The following is a 22,042-nucleotide window of genomic DNA, read 5'->3' on the forward strand; positions in this document are numbered from 1 at the left end:
ATTACAATAATTCAAATTGTGTAAAATTTGGGATTTATGACCACAGATGGCAGCACATTCTAATTTATGTAAATACAGATATTGTCTCATAAGTAATGTCGGTTTGGGAATAAAATTTTAGTTGGGTGTGCTGTGATAAGAAACAAGTCTAATCTTCAAAGTAAAAGCCATTATGTTCTATGATCTATGGTAACCGAGTGGCTAGAGTGCTGGACTTATAATCCTGTGGGCCCAGGTTTGATACCTGGTGTAACCTCGAATTATAACTTGTGTTGGGCAAGCCCGTGGTCTACGTAACACAGGGGTTTACTCCAGGAGCTCCGGTTCCCTTGTGGCATCCCAACAAATCTCCATCATCTCATCTCGCCTCATTGCAGGTGTAGCATAGACCAGCCTCCTATGGTGCACTCTGGGCAACAACTCTGTCGGTAAATTGGTCTACACAACTGGCTTCTTATAAGTGAATGACAAACAGTCGAATACCTGCCATTAGTAAAAAGAAAAAAAAAATTCTATGGTCTTGAATCTCCTATCACAGAGCATCACAGCAAATGGTATCAGTTTATGATTTTTAACGTGAAGAATTCGGTGATACCCATTTCAACAGCTTCCAAGTTTTGGAAATTTCTTCCACACAGGAACACATCCTGATGTGACATTGTTAAGAGAAGAGGATATGACAATAAAGTATATGCTACTGGAGCTAAATGAAGTGGGTCATGGATCAAAATAGACGGTAATCTGAAAGTGCAAGATCAGCACTATATATTGGGTGTTGTAACAGTTTGATTCCTCTCAATTCCTTATTGTTCAAATGGTATAGGATCTCACACTGTCCTGTTGCAAGAGAATTCTATTGCAGTTAACTAATGCTGGGTACTTCTCTCTCAGAACTTCATGAATTCATTCTAACTTTTGAGAATATTTTTTTTAGTAGTAGGTTATTTTACGAATCTTTATCAACATCTTCAGTTCTTTAGCATCTGAATGAGATGAAGGTGATAATGCAGGTGAAATGAGTCCAGACTCCAGCACCGAAAGTTACCCAGCATTTGCTCATATTGGGTTGAGGAGAAAAGCCCGAAAAAAATCTCAACTAGGTAAGTTGCTCCAACTGGGAATTGAACCTGAGCCACCTGGTTTCACGGCCAGACGCACTAACCGTTACTCCACAGGTGTGGACTTGGAGAATAAAGATCCACATCAACTGCATGTCAGTTTGGAACAAAACAAACTCCCAGTAAATCTCACCTTCAAAATTCCTCCAGGCACATAGCATTACTTTGAGGCCAAGCCAATTTTAACGACGACTTTGGCAGGGTGATAGGAATTAAGCCACTGTTTTGAGGTGTCACGGTTGTGGAAGGTAGCAATAAGCTGATGACAGATATCCACTCTGTGTGAATTCATAAGGTACAGATCTACAACTTCTGTATGATTTTCTAAGCACTTATGTGGCACCGAATTGTAACTTTTGAAGCAACAGAGTTCTTCTGACAACTTACGAGTACTTTTTTGAGAATTTTCTTCTAAAACTCTGCACGTATTCACAATATTTCATACCTTAGGTCTTCCAGGACGTTGTAAATCTTTAATGTCTCCCTCTCCATTATTGAAAAGCTGAAACTATTGTTGTGACACTTTCACCCTCGACTTCACATATTCTTCGAGCTGCAGCAGCAGTTTTATATAGGATGATCAGATCAAACTGTTCAAAAGCAGGATATTTGAAGGGAAAAAAAGCAGCAAATTTTGAAAAAAGGCCTGACAACACCTTAAATTCCTTTTCATTCACTGAGAACAATAAAAACAATAGGCAAACACAGTACCAAAGCTATCCATTGTTATTAATCTTACAATTTCATTGTTCATACTTCTGTGAAGAGGAAATGTCCTTCAGTAGCTCTGGGGATTTCAATAAATAGGGCAGGGGCGGCTCGTCCTTACGTGTTACAGTGCTACAGCACAATGAAAATTTTTGCTCAAATAATGTACTTGATCTGTCATTTGATCATTTCCCATGGTTATGTTCATGACGCGTTATAGAGTGTTTAGTCTTCGCTCTTTGCTCTTTGGTGCCTCAGAGAATTCGTTGCGCTACTCAGAACTTCACATGAAAATGTAGGCAATTATGCGCATGTGCGAAGCTGAAATCACTGCTCTGATTGGCTATTTTTATGTGGGAAAGTGCTGTAGTCAGCTTCAACACGACACTGCTTGGAGATTGCAAAAGTAAAGTGTAACAAAAGAATGCTTGTTTGTGGAAGAACTCGGAACTACTGATATTTGGTAATTCAAGTATCCGACTGCTGCTGCCATCTACCTGTATGGGGTTCCTCTTAAATCAGCCAGCAAGCGACGGAAAATGGAATCTCAGAAAATTGAAGTCAAGGAAGTATGTGACTGTATAATTCAGAAAGTTATCCACTGTTTCCAGTTTTTAAGCTACCAAGACGCAACAAAATTGTTAAACAGCAAAACTTTTGACAATTTTTCGCATAATTTTCCTGAACGCGAACTTGAAGTTTCTATCAACAGCTATACTATACTGAACAAAAAAGTGTTAAAGACACAACTTGGAGTTCTATATGGAAAAGACCGGACATCCGAAATATAGGTGGCTGTTCAATTGTTACAATACATAGTCTCCAACAATTTACAGGATCCATTCTGTGAAGTAACGAGGTTGTTAAATATTTTGGTCTTTTCGAGTATGATGTCCAAGATGGAGGGGTAATTGACAAGTTCTGCTGTAGGAAGGAACATTGTATGGACTTCATATTTCGTCACTAGGCAAGTCTCAAATTAAGATTAATACATATAAGTATGTACAGTAGACCAATATAGAGATTGTAGCACACTCATTATTTTGACCACCAGCCGCTACTGAAATAGGGTGAAATTCTTTACATGTAAAATGCTTCAAATTATATTGTACTGTTACAATATCCTTTACTCCTTCTTCAAAACAAATTCTTTTAGAGCACAGAATTCATAAAAAGCATATTTTTCATATAGTGACAGGAACACATACTTTTGATCTCAGATTTTATCTTATATACGTACTATATTTCAATATTTGGTACATTACGTTGCTGAAAGGCAGAGAGCCGGACATTTTGGCTTTATCGTAAAAAGCCGGCCGGACACCCACAAAATACTAAAAAAGCAGGACATGACCGGCGAAATCCGGACATTTGGTCACCCAAGCTTTTTAATCTTATTACCAGTAATGCTTCAGAAGGACTCTTAATCTCGAACTTTATCATCTCCATTTTATATTCTTTCTATTAACAATATCATAACTGAAAATTGTCACATGCTCACAATAAGCAATAATGACCATAGTGTTCAGTAAATCCCATTTCCTAACTAAAGAAAATCTTACAAAACATCAAACTTAAAAAAAACGACATTACTTATGATACGATTAGTATCTTAATTGTGGCTTATTCCCTTATCTGACTAGGCCTCTCAATTTTGATTTCCCAGAGTTAAAGCAATGAAACACGGGAAAGAGTCCAGGACCTGACAGAATATCATGAGAAATGTTAAGACATCTAGATCCAACAGCTCTTAAAACCTACTTAAATATTTTAACCATATCTCGAATACATCAGTGCCAGTGCCCTGGGGGAAAAGCATTTATTGTACCAATTCCAAAATCTAATAAACAACTAAACCAACCTGAAAGCTATCGTTCTATTTCACTTACCAGCAGTTACTGAGAAAATGGTCTGTGTTTCAACTTACCTGATACCTAGAAACTAAAAATCTTCTTTCCCAGGCATGTGCTGGATTCAAAAAATATCAGTCAATCTTTGAACAGTTGTAATGTTCAGCCAAGAAATCAAAGATCGCAAGAATAAAAAAGAAACAGTGTTGGCAGTATTTGTTGATTTCAAAGGTCATACGATTTTGTGCTAAGATTAAAACTACTGAAAAAGATTATGGACACTGGAATTTGTGGTAACATGCTGAAATGGTTTCACAATATTCTAAACCAGAGGTTTTGTGTTAGAAAATACAATGAACATTTTCACATACATCTACTACAAGGTTAGATGTCTAGCACCATCGTAAATGACCTGCTGATGCAATTACATCAGAGAAAAAACTATGTACTACATACAGATGATCTCGTAATCCGGACATTAGCACCTCATAAAAAACCATCAAGCACTATGGCACAATATGAATCAAACACTATCAAAACATGGCACAATATGAATCAAACACTATCAAAACATGGCACAACATGAATCAAACACTATCAAAACAATCAGAAACCATCAAGCACTATGGCACAATATGAATCAAACACTATCAAAACATAGCACAACATGAATCAAACACTATCAAAACATGGCACAACATGAATCAAACACTATCAAAACATGGCACAATATGAATCAAACACTATCAAAACAATCAGAAACCATCAAGCACTATGGCACAATATGAATCAAACACTATCAAAACATGGCACAATATGAATCAAACACTATCAAAACAATCAGAAACCATCAAACACTATGGCAAAATATGAATCAAAAACTATCAAAACAATCAGAAAGATATAGTAAAAAAGGGATGTCTGTCAACACACCAAAAACTAACTACTAACTCTTCACATTATGACATAACAAACCACAGGTTTCTCTTAAAATAAACGATACCCAGATTCTGGAAACAGAAAGGTACACTTATCTTGGAGACAAGCTGTATTCAAAACTCGAACAGAAAAATCAAATTGCTAATGTTACAACAGAAGCACAATAAAGAATATTAATATCGAAAAGACTAGCTGGTAGCAAGTGGGGCTGTTCAACCAACACATTAAATACTATAACCTACAAAATATAAATAATACTAATACTACTGTATGGAAGTGAAGTAATAACAGCTTCAACATCTACAAAAATAAATGAAATTGGAAGAGTTAAATAAAGCAATGAGATTAATAACAGGTCGGTGTTAAATCTATGCCAATTGCAGCTATGGAAATATTTACTAATAATATAGGCCTACAATTCTAAATGACAGTTGTGAGCAGTATGGGATGAAGATAAATGCAAACAAGATGTAGAGCATGGTCATAAGAAAAGTACAGAAGATAAACTTGCGAATTCTAAATGAGGCAGTAGAGCAAATGGACAGCTTCAAATACTTGGGGTGTACTATAAGCAGTAACATGAGCTGCTGTCAGGAAGTCAAAAGGAGGATAGCAATGGTCAAGGAAGCTTTTAATAGAAAAAGGAGCACCTTCTGCAGACCTTTAGAAAAAGAACTAAGGCAGAGACTAGTGAAGTCCTTTTTATGGAATGTGGCATTGTATGCAATAGAAACGTGGACATTATGATGAAGTGAAGATAAGCTAACAGAACCATTTGAAATGTGGATATGGAGAAGAATGGAATGTGTGAAGTGGACAGACAGAAAATGAAGCTGTGTTGGAAAGAGTGGATGAAGAAAGAATGATGCTGAAACTGATCAGGAAGAGGAAAAGGAATTGGTTGGGTCAATGGCTAAGAAGAAACTGCCTACTGAAGGATGCACTGGAAGGAATGGTGAATGGGACAAGAGTTCGGAGTAGAAGAAAATATCAGATGATAGACGACATTAAGATATATGGAACAGAGACTAAGAGGAAGGCAGAAAATAGGAAAAACTGGAGAAAGCTGGGTTTGCAGTGAAAGGCCTACCCTTGGGCAGAACACTGAATGAATGAATGAATGAATGAATGAACAATTTAGAAGAATGGAGAGTGTGAAATGGACAGACAGAATAAGAAATGAAGCTGTTTTGAAAAGAGTGGATGAAGGAAGACTAATGCTGAAACTGATCATAAAGAGAAAAAGGAATTGACTGGGTCACTGGCTGAGAAGAAACTGCCTAATGAAGGACGCACTAATAGGAATGGTGAATGGGAGAAGAGTTCGGGATAGAAGAAGATATCAGATGATAGACGACATTAAGATATATGGATCATATATAGAGACTAAGAGGAAGGCTAAAAATAAGAAGTATTGGCGAATGCTGTGTTTGCAGTGAAAGGCCTGCCCTTGGGCAGAAAACTATAAATGAATGAATTATATAGAAATGAATTTCAGAAACAGTCTCATTTCATTGGAGAAACTAAAACGATCCCAAACAATAATTACTGGAGGACATAAAACAAACGGAAACACAAGACAGCTTCTGTCAACAAATTTTATCGCACTGCAACAAAATATAGTTTAGAAAATACTAACAAAACAAAACATCTCCCACAGTAGCCCATTTACCCACTCACATAGTCTGAAATTATATGTGAAACTGAACTGTTAGAGTTAAGTCTACTTCAAAACAAGATACTGCACCAGTAATCTTGAAATCATTAGCTCCTAAAACCATTTATACACAATACCCTGGAAGTGACCGGCTTCAGACTTTTTCAAACAGAATTAAAACTGCAGGAGCAAGATTATATAGCAGTATTTTTTAACTTCTATATATCACATACTAGATTACTATCAACATATTATGATGGAGAATTAGAAGCAGTGAATACAGCTGTTAAACAACATTTTGGACAAGACAACAAAAATGAAGAAAGCTGTTATTCTCAGTGATTCCAAGTCAGCAAACCAAGCTCCCACATCAAGCCAATCAAATAACAGCAAGATTTTTCATTCTTCTGAATTTCAAGTAAGTCTTAGGAGTGTTCAATCAGCATAGATGTTATTTACATAATATAAATATTTCAATCAAATTTCTAAACTCACAATTAACTCAAAAACCTTAAGCAATGGAAATATTTTGTAAACATATTTGAAATTAGCTTGAAGATTTCACATGAAAATCCGTTGTTAACAGACGAAAGTTTGTCACTCTGTATGCAGAATATTGTCCTCCAAGCAAAAACACTCCGTTGTTTAACTCGCTGTAAATAAAAAACCAGTAATGATTTTAAGTTGCAACAACTTTTAAAAGTAATTTCCATTTATTCTCAACATTTCCCTCGCTTTGACTCCCCACCTGAAGTGAAAAATAAAAAAATGTTACTGCTGACCAACTTTTGAAGGTGTAATAAAATACAATAAATAAATGTCTATTTTGAACAGATCACTTCGAGGTTAGTATTTTTTTCCCCGACTTAAAAAAAAAATTGATTTTGAATTCTTCTATCTGCTTTCTTTAGACACTAACCTATCAATCACAAACATTATAGTGTGATTGACTATCTAACATGAAATGTTTAAATGGAGCAGGAAATATTGTTTTTTGTGTTTGCATAGGCTTCCGCGGCTGGTTTACATGGTGTGTGGATAAGCTTCGGGGCTTCTACCGCATTGTCTTGGTGTTGGTGGCTGACGTTTCGACCGCTGTGTTGTGGCCATCTTCAGAGTAGTTGTTGGATAAGGAAATAGTCTGCGAGCTCGTATATATATATAGTAGTCTCGATGGTGGGAGTACTTGCGGTGATAGGTCGAACACAGCAGTTGAAACGTCAGCCACCAACACCAAGACAACGCGGTAGAAGCCCCGAAGCTTATCCACACACCAATATTGTTTTTTGTCTCTTACAAGCAAACGTTCTGATGGGGGCAGATAAAGTTAATTTTTTTTCTTCCACCATGTTAATAATATCAAAAGAAGTGCTTATACAAATTTTTGCCACTCGACCGCAATTACGAGGCCATTCAGAAAGTGATTTTCCCTGGGGCCGTTTAAAGATTGCATGGAAATATTTATTGAAACAGATACAGCAATTGTTGTGCTATTTTTCAATATATCCCCCAGTGGAATTGTGACATTTGTCATACAATGGGTTCAATTTTTGTGTCATAGAAGACAGCAGCCTCAGATCAGAACCAGCGTTTGACTGCGTCTGCACCTGTCTGTCGATCCCATAATATGAGAAATGTCTCAATTCCGATGGAAAATATGTTGAAAAATAGCTCAACAATTGCTGTGTATCTTCCAATAAATTTGTCCATGAAATTGTGTTTTTTTTTTCTGTTAACGGCTGCTGGCAAACTTATTTTTTACGGCCCTTGTTAGCCCTGTTAGCTGCAACCCATAGACAGAAGAATTTCAAAAAAACAGAGTTAGCTTTCAGTATGGTCACTGGATATAGCGAACATCGCATACAAACCAAACATCGTGTACATAGTGTAGCACTCTGTGTGGCCTCAGCATTAGAGGTCACTACAGAAAAGTAGCAGACTGCAATTTGTCAAGTAATCAATTAATAAAATAGATATAGGACTTGGATAGCTTATATGATTCTATGGTGAACAGGTTTGTGATAAATATTGGTGATGCAAGTTCCAGAGAGGAGAGTGAACTTGACACAGATTTATAAGCAATCATTCCAATATCCCACAGTGACTTGTTAATGTAAGTAATGTTAATTAACTACATTAACTTATAATTATTAATTATAATAAGCTGTGATAATATCTTTATGGTAGCTGAAGATAGTACCAGTATCCTGCATTACTACTTCAATCATAGTTATCACAGATAAATACAATTTGTTTTGTTGACATCAGGATTAAAAGTACTGGCGAACTTATTTTTTACGGCAGTGAACAAGGTGAAAGCAATGTTAGTGTTTTGGTTCAGTGTACTCAGTATAAATATAATTCTTGTTCTAATCACGCAATTGGGTGCAGTCACTTGTGCTATAACATCCACTACCTAATAGACATTATAAATACTACAAGTGTCTAAGTTTTAAATTATTGGTCCACTAAAATGAGAAGCAAGAACCTCACTAGTTCTGATGATGGCTGGAACGAAAGTCGAAACTAGTCAATTAGGTAATATTACACCATTTAGTTTTTCATATTAACATTACAAAATCGTTATCACATTAACTACATTTTTGAGCTAAAATAATGCTTGTGAATTTAATAAGTGTTACAAAAAGACGAATTCCAGGTATCATCTGGTTAGGACAACAGGCTGTTTGATGGCTCATGTGAAGTGCATAGGGTGTACGAGGTCATCTCGGATGTCACGTTGGCAGGGCGTGATGTACAAAAGAACTCTCAACTAGAATAACTCTTCTCAGGTTCTCAGCCAGGTGAGTTGGAGATTTGCTTCCAAGCTTTTGACGGCTAGCTCTACCATCTTCTTCAGGGAATGAAATGATGTGGGACCATGTCTAGCTGGTATGTATATGCAATAGTAGGGTTTCTTGCTGCGGGCCAATCAGGAGCTAGTTCCTAGTCCCGACCACCAGGCGCATTTGATTGGTGGAAGCGGTAGCCAATCAGGACCTACTTGCTGGTCCCGACTGTCTGCCGTGTGCTGGTGGTCTAAGCGTATTGATGGCAGGTTTCCATGCTGTACTCAGCTGTAGATCCCCGTCTCTGTTGAAATTATTGCCATCTAGCTGGATTTCGATGGCTTCCTTGATAACAAAGTCCCAGTAACCTGATGTCTTATTCAAGAAGGTGCCGAAATCTATCTTGTGACCAGATTCTAGGCTGTGTTGGGCTACTGCAGACTTATCGGAGTAATATAGTCTTATACTGTGTTGATGTTCCTTGCAGCGTTCCATAATGGTGCGTCCCGTCTGCCCGATGTAGCATTTCCCACACTCACAAGGTATTTCGTAGACACCAGGTGTCCTAAGACCAAGGTCGTCCTTCACTGGTCTCAGCAAGTTCTGGATCTTTGTGGGTGGCTTATGGATGGTCTTAATCCCGTGTTTTCTTAGCAGTCTGCCAATCTTGCCCGAGATGGGGCCATAGAACGGGATGTATGCCATGTCCTTCATCTCCTCTTGTTCCTCGGCGGGTGGTTTGTCCGAAAAGGCCAAGCCGATTTCCCTGTTGCTGAAGTTAGAACAACTTCAGCAACAGGGAACGTCTTACATAGGTGACGGATCTCAGAAGGAAGACTCTCTCCTGCTACAGCTGAGTGCAGCATGGAAACCTGCCAACAATACGCTTAGACCACCAGCACACGGCACAGTGTCAGGACCAGCAAGTAGCTCCTGATTGGCTACCGCTTCCACCAATCAGAATGCACCTGACAGTCGGGACTAGGAACTAGCTCCTGATTGGCCCGCAGCGGGAAACCCAACTATTGCATATACTGGCTAGACATGGTCCCACATCACTTCATTCCCTGAAGAAGATGGCAGAGCTAGCCATCGAAAGCTTGGAAGCAAATCTCCAACTCACCTGGCTGAGAATCTGAGAAGAGTTATTCTACATCAAATGCCAGGAAAGTCTCAAGTCATACAACTCTCAACTACTCTCTCCAAGTGCACACTGTTGTTTCTTAATGCAGCATTCCAAAGTAAATTTTCACTCTTATAGTGTTAGTATTTAAAACAACTTCATGTGTGTGTATTTCTCAATTTGCTGTTGACATCTGTGTGTGCAGTTTGAGGGAAAGTTTCCAACATGAACACAATACCAGTTCCTTTGTTTAACTAAATTTTGAGATTCACTGTTATATATGGAATTCATAACACTACTGAACAAATTTGAACTTTTTTCTCATAACATTAATAAAATAGGCTGATCTTAACTAATCTGCATGCGCTGAACAAAAAAATGACAGTGAAAAGTTCGTAACACGTCACGTTTTTGTGTTATAGATATTTACTTGATATAATGAAAAATCAGGATTTTTGACCTATTAAAAATTACTTTTTTTTTATATGAAAATTTTCAAAGGCAGCTTAGATACGATAAAACTCATACATTAATAACTGACCAGCTATTAAGACTTATAAAAACCACTCTTTGTGCAATAAAATAGAGAAAGATAACAAATAACTTAATTTTTTCTCTTATGAGAACTGGAACCTTCCCTTTTTAAAAACCAGCAATAATCGCCCATCATCACTGGATCCCATCTTCCTTGATACTGTTGCTCCATTGTAGTAATGTCTTGGTGAAATCGCTCTTCCTGCTCATCACAACCCCAAGTTCTCAGGAAAGAAGTTCAAAAGCCCATATTTTTGTAGTTTCTTAGTAACGTTTCTAGTAATTGGCGATAATATTCTGTCTTATGATTCTCTAAAAACCCTTTGACTACAGATGCAAAAGATTCCCATGCTGCTAATTCCTCAGGGTTAAATCTTTTTTCAAAAATGCTGTCCTTCAAAATTTTTTTAATTTGTGGATCAACAAATATGCCTTCTTTTAATTTAGCAACACTGATTTTAGGGAACAGAGTCTTAAAGTATTGAAAGGCTTCTCCACTCTTATCTAGAGCTTTCACAAAATTTTTCATTAGCCCATCGAAAGCAAGCAACTGCACTTTTCCTTGAATACTCAGGAATTATATTTTGTTGTACATTGAGACACTTGCATCTTTTATTATTTGAAATTTTGTGGAAATGGTATATTATATCGTAATATTTTGAGTTGATTAATAATTTAATTGTTGACCTGGTGTTTTCTATGGTTTTACTTCCCTTCTTAGCAAGTTGGTCAGCATCTTCATTACCAGATAATCCAGACTGTACCAGTACCATTTGCAAAGCCAACCATTTTTTAAGTTTCATCAGATGGTGTATAATTTTCCAACAGTCAGTTATTTTTTATTGTTAATTTTATTTTTTTTTTATTTTTAGGTATCAGATTGGTTGTTATAGCAGTAATAGCTGCTTTAGAGTCACTGAATATAATAGTTTGTTGAAAATAACAAGAAAGTAGTAGTGTCCTTCATTAAGTAACAATATCCACATGTTTTGGTTTTGCATTGTGCTAACTGTAGACTTGAGCTCTCTGTGGAAGACGATGTGAAAAAAAGCTTCCCATCACAAACCAACCACTATAGTTATTTCTTGACAAGCTCTGCTGTTTATATCATGTCGCCCAAAACCGCCAGAAAACTTGGAAAAGGAGCTGAAGATCTAAACAAACAAACCTCGAAAATTGCAACAAGTTTCAGCATGCATTGAGGAGCTTCTAGTTTCAGAAAAGTTACTCTGGTTTTAACACTGTGAAGTATTCATGGTTTATTTTGTAGTAGCAAAGCAGGATGAAAACAGGAACAAGAGTGAAAGACTAATATACCAAGTCCTACTAAAGGAAGTTACAAGACAAGTATTGATTTTGTTTTGTATCTTGAACTGTGTGTGGTGTCAGAATGTAAATTGTCAGAGCTCAGAGTCTAACTACAAGCATTATGATTAGGGACACCCGATTTTCTCGAATGATTTTTTCACGAATTTCTGTTGAGTCTGACAGTTAAAATTGTTATATATATATATATATATATATATATATATATATGACACTCGTTCAGTAGACACGTTTTACGATCGTAATGACTCGAATTTTGCTCGTTCTCGATTTTTGCGAATGTGCCAATTTTTTTATGAATATCGCTGAATCATACATGTGTTGTAAATAAAATAGTGATAAGACTGCCAGGAATGGGTCATGTGCATTTACATGCGATTCAAGACAATTGGTGATCGTAGTTGTATATATTGTCGATGTACTGAATGATAAAACCGGTTGCTATGACAACAGATGTTGTTACTAGGGTGACCAGACGTCCTCTTTTGTCCGGACATGTCCTTCTTTTCAGGCATTTGTCTGGGGTCCGAGTGGAATTTTAAAAAAATCAAGAAATGTCCTCCTTTTCATAACTTGTATGCCTGATATTTTGAAATTATTTGATTCGACGCCTTTTTCGAGTAATTTGTCTGTAGGTGGCAGCAGCATCGATGGAATATACACTCTGCCAACAATCATAACATATCTCTCCTTGTTCCTACTTGTTATGGTCATTGCTTTCAACTGTAAAATAAGTTTATATTTTTAAGTTTTATCATAGGTATGCTGTAATAAAATAGATATTGACATCACTTTAAGTATAATATAGGCCTAAGCCTAAATCTAAATAGATATTTTCTGACCTCTTTAATATTATAGTTCCCTTGACTTTCATATTTTAACTAACTGTAAAATCATTATTATTATTATTATTATTATTATTATTATTATTATTATTAAGTTGTATCATAATTATTTTGTAATTAAATAGATATTAACATACTTTTGATTACAATATAAGCCTAAATCTCTACTGTAAATATTTTGTAATAAAATAGATACTGATGTAATTTAAAGTATAATATAGGCCTAAAACTAAGTACATATTTTCTGTCTCTTTTTTTCGAACAATGTCCTCGTTTTTTAAGCTTTGTGTGTTATTTTTTTATCGATGTGAATCTGGTCACCCTAATGTTTACTAAACTTGAACAGTGATCGTGAATAAAAATCAAGGTAATCCGTGGTACAAATGCACGTCAATGTCATCAAGGGTTACTTGAAGCTTGTGGCAATGATGCAGTACCGTATCGGACGGTTGCAAGATGGGTCTCTGCACTTCACACAGGTCGGAATGAGATGGCACATGTCCACATTTCCTGAAAGACAATCCACCTTTCATCTTGCATGATAATGCTCACTGTCATGTCACAGGAGCAGTGGCTGAATTGCTACAGAGATGGGATTGAGAAGTATTGGAACATCCCCCATACTCCCCTGACATGAGTCCTTGTGACTACAATTTGTTTCCATGGTTGAAAAAACCACTTAGAGGCACGAGGTTTCCAGATATTGCATCAGTGCTTCATGCAGTCCATCAGAGAGATCAACAGAAACAACCTCGCTAACGACATTCAATAGTTACCACGGATTTGGCAAAAGATACAGGAACACATTGATAATTATATTGAAGGAATGAAAATATATTTTCCATGTAAGTTCAATAATATGTTCGTACTGTCTATGTTGCCACTACTTTATTTACAACTGTCGTACATTGATTGAACGTGAAATTCTATTATTTTATTTTCGACAATGAAACATTCAAAATATGTACGAAAATGGGTTCTTTTTAACATTAACATAGTATTTGTTTGATGTGCTGAATATGGTGGCCGCTGCTAATTCAAGTTTATCAGTTTTCTGTTTTGTCTTGGCAGTGCTTCTTGATCTTAGTAATCTTCTTTTCATCTTCAGGTAGAACCTAAGCCCGACAAATTGAGGGGTAATTGAAGGAACAAGAAGGTCCCGATGGATGAAGAAATGTAACTTTCACTTCATTTTCATCTCCATTTTTCCCTAAAATATAGCTCAACCACCATATGCCATTATATATAGAAATTACATAACTATTCAGTTCACCAAAATCTAATATCCCTCCATGAAGGATAACTGGATAGCTAGTTGATAATGGGGCAAAGATAAACAACTTAGCATAAACTTTTGCTCCACACCTTGAGGGAATGAGAGCATGGAGCTTCTGAATTCCTGAAATTTCCACCCACAATCGGTCAAAATGAGCTCGACTAATATAAGAATGTAACTGCTAGACTACGTACCTAGTAGTGGAAGAAATTAATTGTACTTTTGTTAAAAATCTGGGGTGTACTACAAGCAATAAGTAACATGAGTGCAGCCAGGAAGTCAAAAGGAGGATAGCAGTGGCCAAGGAAGATTTTAATAGAAAAAGGAACATCTTCTGCGGACCTCTGGAAAAATAACTAAGCAAAAGACTAGTGAAGTGCTTTGTGTGAGTGTGACATGGACATTACAATGAAGTAAACAGAAGCGACTAGAAGCATTTGAAATGAGGACATGGAGAAGAATGGAACATGTGAAATGGAGACAGGCAGAACAAGAAATGAAGCTTTGTTGAAAAGAATGGGTGAAGAAAGAATGATGCTGAAACTGATCAGAAAGAACAAAAGGAATTGGTTGGATCATTGACTGAGAAGAAACTGCCTCCGAAGGATGCACTGGAAGGAATGGTGAACATACTATTACCATTACCAGTACTTGCCAGAGCAATTACCATATTGTTAACTGAAGGTATCAGATGATAGATGACATTAAGATGTATGGATCATCTGCGGAGACCAAGAGGAAAACAGGAAATACGAAAGTTTGCAGTGAAAGACTTGCCCTTGGACCGATCACTTATGTACGTATGTATGTATGTATGTATGTATGTATGTATGTATTGACCGAAATATAGAGAAAATTGACCTTGCAGTTTTTAAATACAATTAAACTTTTTCTGTCCATAGACAACTGTGATATAATACTTTGTGCAAAGTTTGAGGCATCAGAACTTCATAGTGTTTAAATTAATAATATTTAAATTTATCATATTTTCATAAAATTAGCAACTTTAAACTGTTGTGGCTCCGAAACCCTTTCACCCAATGATCATAATCATGGTTTATTTTGATGCTGAGAAGTTAAAGTTTATATTGACATGTAAACAGTTTTTCTTACTTTTTATGGAAATGGAGAAATTTAGATTTTTCTTCATTAAGACGCCTTTGGCCACGAAAAAAATATTTTTTAAAATATATGGTTAGATTCCGCATTGAAAGTACAAATAATCACATATTTTTTACTGGTGGTACGTTGATAAGAAAGTATTGAAAATATCAAATAAAGAAAATAAATAGTACGCGCATGAACTAACCAGCTGACTGTGAGGCGGGAGATAGCCAAGGGACATAAACACGTGATGTGTTGTCTAGCAGTCATGGCTGTGCTAGCTTTATCACAGGTTTTCATAAACACAGGAGTAAAATGACGCCCACCGCTCGCTTATCTTCAGCTCTCGGCCAGACTGTGCCGTTCAAGTCTAGGCATGTGAAAATAATCTATTTAATGCCCTCGAAACTCATTGCCAAGCCACTAAGCAAACAATGCCGAATCTGTCTTAATAATGCAAGGTTTTTTTCTCAATTTTTTTTTACATTTTTACAAATGGCCAAAAAGCCTAAAAGCAAGTAAAATCAGATTATCTGTCTCTCTGTGTACAATAAAAATAAGGATTACTTCTTAACATAACCTACCAAATGTCAGCTTCAAAATAAGCTCTCGTTCAATGTTCTGCAGTAAACGGTTCCAGAGTTCTGAGCGCTGAAAGAGGCTTGTTTTTATAAAATACGCTAAATTTGTCACTCAATAATACGAAAACCGTTTGACTTTCGATAGTATATTTTTGAAAATGCACTCCCCTCAGCACCTTGTATAAGTAGGGAAAAAATTACAGAGTATAAAAAAATGCGAGGTTTTTTACTGATCGATTTCATATGGAATAGCCCATATGTAAGTTAAACTTCTCAGAAAAACTTTTTGTATATTATAGAATTTTTACAATTTTGCTGTCGTTTTATTCGCCTTTTTTTCTTGAAGTGGTGGGGGAGAAAGAATTTAAAACAGAGTCGGAGAAAGAATTTAAAACAGAGTCCTGGTAATTACAATATTTACCTGTTGATGTCCCATGTGTAGATACTGCCATCAAAACCAGATGTTACCAACAATCCATCTCTTGGTGAGAACTCTATATTCTTTACCCAATTTGAATGACCATGGAGAGTGCGTATTTGTGACTTCAAGTTACGAGCATCCCACAGTGCAACGGTGCTGTCATCACTACAAGTTGCGAATACCCGAGAATCCAGGAACCTGAAACAGATGTTTTACTGTAAAATATACAATGTAATTTACAGATTGCAAGTTATAAGTTAACAAAATTCTAAAATAATATGGCTTAACAACTTCAGCAGCAAAAAACCCAAAGAGAAGCAAAATATTACCCGGTAGTTAATAATAAAAACGTCACGCAAGTAAATACATACAACTAAAAGCTTTGTGTCATAAAAATGAAAGCTATATTGGTAGTAAAATTTCAAGGACTTTTCAAATTAAAAATTAATAAACAATATTTCAAACTCAGAAAGCATGTAAGAATAAAGGAATAAAGTTATACAATATACTCCAAATCTACCTGTGATTGAGGTTCTGGTTGATATGTACATATACAGAAATAAAATTTGAAGCTCCCTTATTGCATAAGTTTTCCTTACAACACACTGCACATGTGCAGGAAACGTGAACTCCTGTATATATACTACTTGTGGACAGTCATGCTGTTACCTACATACAGGTAGACTCCCATCAAGGCTCACTCCAAATTTTAATTCTGTATCTGTAATCTATTATCAGGCAGTACATCTCATTTGAAGATATGTGTCTGAGAAAAATATTGTTTGTATACATCTGAAGTCTGATTAGTATATGTAACTAGTCAGTGATGTATGCAATGGCTTAGTTGTCTCATGAGTGATGCCTTATTGGTGTCACTTATGAGGTTCAGATCTGTCTTCTGTCTAAACAGACATACTCCAGGCGGAAGGAGCAAGCACAGCCAACTGATAAAGAAAATGAGAGAGGAATTATAAGGTCAGAACAGATAAAAATGATACTGCCAAAGATTCACTTTAGGTCAATTTTTATTTCACATAATATATCTTAATAAGGAAATTCAAAATCTAATAGTCATATGCAGCATTACTTACATATAAATAAACAAATAAATAAATACATACTGGTAAATAAATAAATGCAGTTTTATTTTATGTTAATAATTCTCAAACCCCAGCAAATTAGACATAATGACATAATTTACACTGAATTTTGTACACCCTATATAGAATATTTACTTCAAAGAATTCTGTAAGTGATATTGAACGAAATTATGTTTTTTGGTACATATTTACACCAAAAGCCACTATTTGCAGGAAACAATGAATTCTGTGAGAAAAATTGGTATATGTTTAAAGATATTATTTTTATAGTTTTTTTTTTCTCCTGTCCTTTTCAGGTTACTTAAGTCTAAGGTTAGTGAATATATATTACTAGGCCTAGTTGAGAGAAATACATATTTTATATGCAAAAAAATAACATTTTTCTTGAAACCTTCAAAGAGCTCTTTATGATTACAGAAAGTTGGATCTTCTATTGAAGTGGTCTATCAATAATATAAAAAGCCCATTTGATTGCCTATACATGAAAAAGAAAGTTACTTTTTAATATTATCATAATAATGTATTAACAATCTAAAGTCACTAAATTGAACATGTTTCAGAACATTTTCCAGAATTTACAAAACATCACACGTCTCATCATTTCTTTATACCGATAAATGTAAGTTTCATCAATCACCTGTGGTAGGTTAGAGGACGTCTTTAGAAACAGCAGATTGTACATTGTTCTCAACATATTCAAATCTAAACCTAAAGTTTCAACACATTCTTGTTGATTTGTTAAAGAAAACAAAACTCCAATTTGCTCAAACTGATCCCTTTCTACTCTTTCTTCATCCACTGCTTATATAATGAGCAGAGAACAGTATTAATGACTTGAAAAAATGTACCAGTACACTTCAACAAGATTCATGTCTAACCTTCTAACACACACTTTTTTCAGTTTTGTAGGTTAGAATAGAACTTTAATAACGAATGAGCTGGTGGGATGAAAAAAGTGGATTTTGAAGAAAATTAGTTTCAACCTACTATATGTAATTTTAGAAATAGTTGATTTTTACTTAGAATGGAAATAGTGGCTATAGCATTAAAATTGAATGTAATTAATTTGGCGTGGAGTAAGTTGATTTCGAGGTGTGGAGGGGGGAATTAAAATTTTAACCTTAAAATTAAAATGAATTGCACAAATGGATCCTGGTGGCCAAAAAATATATGATGGATGATATAACTCATTTTCGATAATTTTAAAGAAAGTTGGGGTTTGAAAAACAGCAACACAAAAAATCTCAAACAGGTTACATGGCATAAAACGTAAATGATTTTCAAGTACAGTATATCTCTACAATGGGGTCATTAGGTCAGAAAAACGCTCTTTTTAACCAACTGAGGTAGCTCAGATGGTAATGTTTGGTCCTGGGGTCAACCCTGTGGCCAGTCAATCTGACTGGGTTTTTCGTGGTTTCCCTCAGCCACAAAGGCAAATGCCAGGTTGGAAATTTACATACCATGATTCAACATTGTCTTAATTGCCAATATCATAAACATTAAAACAAAATTTAAATCAGTTACAGGACATGAACACAAACCATCAGAAAAACAATAGAAACAGCAACGCAACAAATTATTCAAAGGCCTACCCAAAGATCCTACACAGATGATATGACCATAGATGTTAAAGTGTGTAAAAATAAATGCAAACAACAAAATGCTCTCACAGTCCTCCAAAATGCAAAAAACACCAACCAGCATCATTTGTTACTGTCAGAAACTTTATACTTTTTAGTCATACACAAAATAGATAGAATATAAATACTGTATAATGTAATATATTATATTTAAAATTACCTGAAAGAAAAACTAGAAACCTTAAGGGACAAAGATACAGCACACTACAGGCTTGCTTTGTATATTTTCAATGAGCCAACATTCTTTTGTTGTATAAATCTGTGACAATGTTCGAGTAACACAAATAAAATTCTGTTATAAAACAGACATGACAAGTTACTAGAACTTTCTCTTCTCCACATTCACAGGAGCCTTCCATTTAATGTCTTGGTATAATGAAGTACTATATATTCTTAAAGTTTGACTTTCCAGTAACCAGAAATTCTTCCATTAAGGGGTTAGGTACAGTTTACAGCAGTAAAATTTTTGGAAATATTTAACATTTTTTTTCCTTCATTACTGTATCTTGTACAATAATAAAAATTGATATGTGTGAAACACCGTCCTTCTACTATATGAAAAAAATATATATTTTTACGACTTAATTCTTTTTTTATTTTTCAAAATTCAAAATGATGGCAGTTCACTGTGCAGTGATGAAGCGTTTCCCTCATAACTCATAAACTTGTGAACTTTTTCATGTTCTCTCTCTTTTATTTTATTGCTGAAACTCATGTTCACAATATCATGCTCTTTCAACTACATTTCTTAATAAATAATATATATATATTTTTTTTTTTATTTTGTGTTAGAAAAACCTATATTTGACCATTTTTAAATGAATTTATTTTTTATCAGACAATCTGTCAGAGGTAGAGAAGTGCTCTTGCATCATATTATAGATATGACATGCATAAATACATACAAAAGATTTCATCACAAAATGTTAGATAGTTTTTTTAATTATGAAGGAAACACTTCATCAGTGCACAGTGAACTGCCACAATTTTAATTTTGAATATATATATAATTTTTTTTAATCGTAAATATATATATATATATATATATATATATATATTTTTTTTTTCATACAGTAGGACAGTGTTTTACATATACTAATTTTCATTATTGTACAAGATACAGTAATGGAGGAAAAAAATGTTGAATATTTCCAAAATTTTACTGCTGTAAGCTGTACCTAACACCTTAATAAATGTCATGAATTAAGTCAAGTCTCCTTTTTATTACCATTAATAAGCTTCATTACCATCATAAAATATTATCAACTAATCTCTGAAGAGCTACAGTGTAGTAGTTACAATCGCAAATGCTTATTATTACTATTACTTTTACTAGCTGACACATGTAACTTACGACATAATTGTATACATCTTAATCAGTAACTGAAATATTGCGGAGAGAAGTTCAGTTACGACATTAAAATGCTATTCATTATAAATTAAAGCTGAATGTTACATAAGATCGCAAATTAAAAATGGTTCTATAATGAAATTGTTCTAAAAAACCTTGATTCTATAGTTAAGAGCCAAAATGTAGCTGTGAGTGAAATTATGTACCTTCCATACACGAACAGGAAGCTGTAACTCCTGTGGAGGAGAAGGAGGGAGGGGAAGGTGCGTGTACGACATTCATTCTTACTACGGTATTTGAAAACAAAACGATCTTAAGGTCATTCATAATGTGACACTGCAGTAAATTGCAAATTATTTACCAACGATTTATATACTTGTGACTCCTTATACTTAAAGCACTGATATTAAAGAAGAAGAAAAATTATTATTATTATTATTATTATTATTATTATTATTATTATTATTACTATTATAATTACTTTATTGCTTTAACGATTAAACCTAGGCTATATGCATTACAATTTCAATTATTTTATATAACGAAACAAGCTTTTAAAAGCTTCCACTGTTAAATTTTACACAATTCTTGCTTTAAATGTATAGGCCTATATTGGTATATTATTTATCCTGTTTGTAGTTCCTTTTCTTTTACTATTTCATATCATTATTTGCATTTCTTTTATTAAACACAGTGATACCTCTAGCAACAAAAGAAAAACTAATTAGGCCTTTATCATTACCGTACCATAACTTCAGCCATAACTATCACTTTAAATTATAGCATTACTGATCTCCAAAATTACCTACAGTGCCTTTCGTTGTCGAGTCGCCCATTGCACAGCGATCGGCAATAGCAACCAATGATACCCCAGTTCGAGGCAAATCAAAAGCAAAACCCCTGCTGCATGGCAGCCGGCAATAGCTACCGAGGTTACCCTTCTCCTCCCCCTCCCCCCACAGCTAATTCAGTACAAATATACAATGTACAATGAAAATGACCATGTACAATTGAGTAAAATTACAAAGAAAAATAATCACGTACCTTATAACATGAAATGTTGGAAATGTTGTCCTCCTTCACACATTTCTGGCATCTTTTTAGGAAATGTGCACTTACACGTATTAATTCATCTTCCGAAATAGAGTCAACTTCACGCCTGATACTTGCTTTAAATTTTTCTAATGTGTGGGGGGTTCGTTATATATACTTTATTTTTCAAGTGCCCCCATACATAAAAGTTGCAAACAGTTAGATCAGGGGATCATGATGGCCATAATTCTTTACTAATGATTCTAGCTTAAAAAATTTCCTGAATTAAATTTTATGTTTTGTCAGCTGTATGCGCCATGGCAGAGTCTTGTTGGAAATATCCTGACATTCAATATCAGTTAACTGTTCAAAGAATGGTGTATGTCATTTCTGTATCTCTGTGCATTAATGGTAGTTTAAAAAAATATAGGCCCTATAACCCTATATGCATTTACTACGCACCAAACCCCGATCTTCTAATCATGTAAGGGAGTTTTGTGTAGCCTATAAAATTGGGTTTATCTGCACTCCACAGGTACTGTCATTCTGAATGGACACATGCCCATAAAATGGAACCATGCTTTGTCAGAAAAGAAAATTAAGCATGGGTCAATTACTCCATCATGAACGTTTTGCAAAATCCAG

General features: G+C 35.1%; 1 protein-coding gene across 1 annotated transcript in view; it reads right to left on the reverse strand.

Annotated features, from left to right (window-relative positions):
- Positions 1–22,042, reverse strand: part of LOC138709112 (DDB1- and CUL4-associated factor 10 homolog) — a 47,930-nt gene that overhangs the window by 21,365 nt on the left and 4,523 nt on the right. Inside the window, exon 3 of the mRNA XM_069839644.1 lies at positions 16,272–16,469. Coding sequence (XP_069695745.1) covers positions 16,272–16,469 — 198 coding nt within the window. The remainder of the gene's footprint in view (positions 1–16,271; positions 16,470–22,042) is intronic.

The sequence above is a fragment of the Periplaneta americana genome, chromosome 11, assembly GCF_040183065.1.
Source record: "Periplaneta americana isolate PAMFEO1 chromosome 11, P.americana_PAMFEO1_priV1, whole genome shotgun sequence".
Taxonomy (NCBI): domain Eukaryota; kingdom Metazoa; phylum Arthropoda; class Insecta; order Blattodea; family Blattidae; genus Periplaneta; species Periplaneta americana.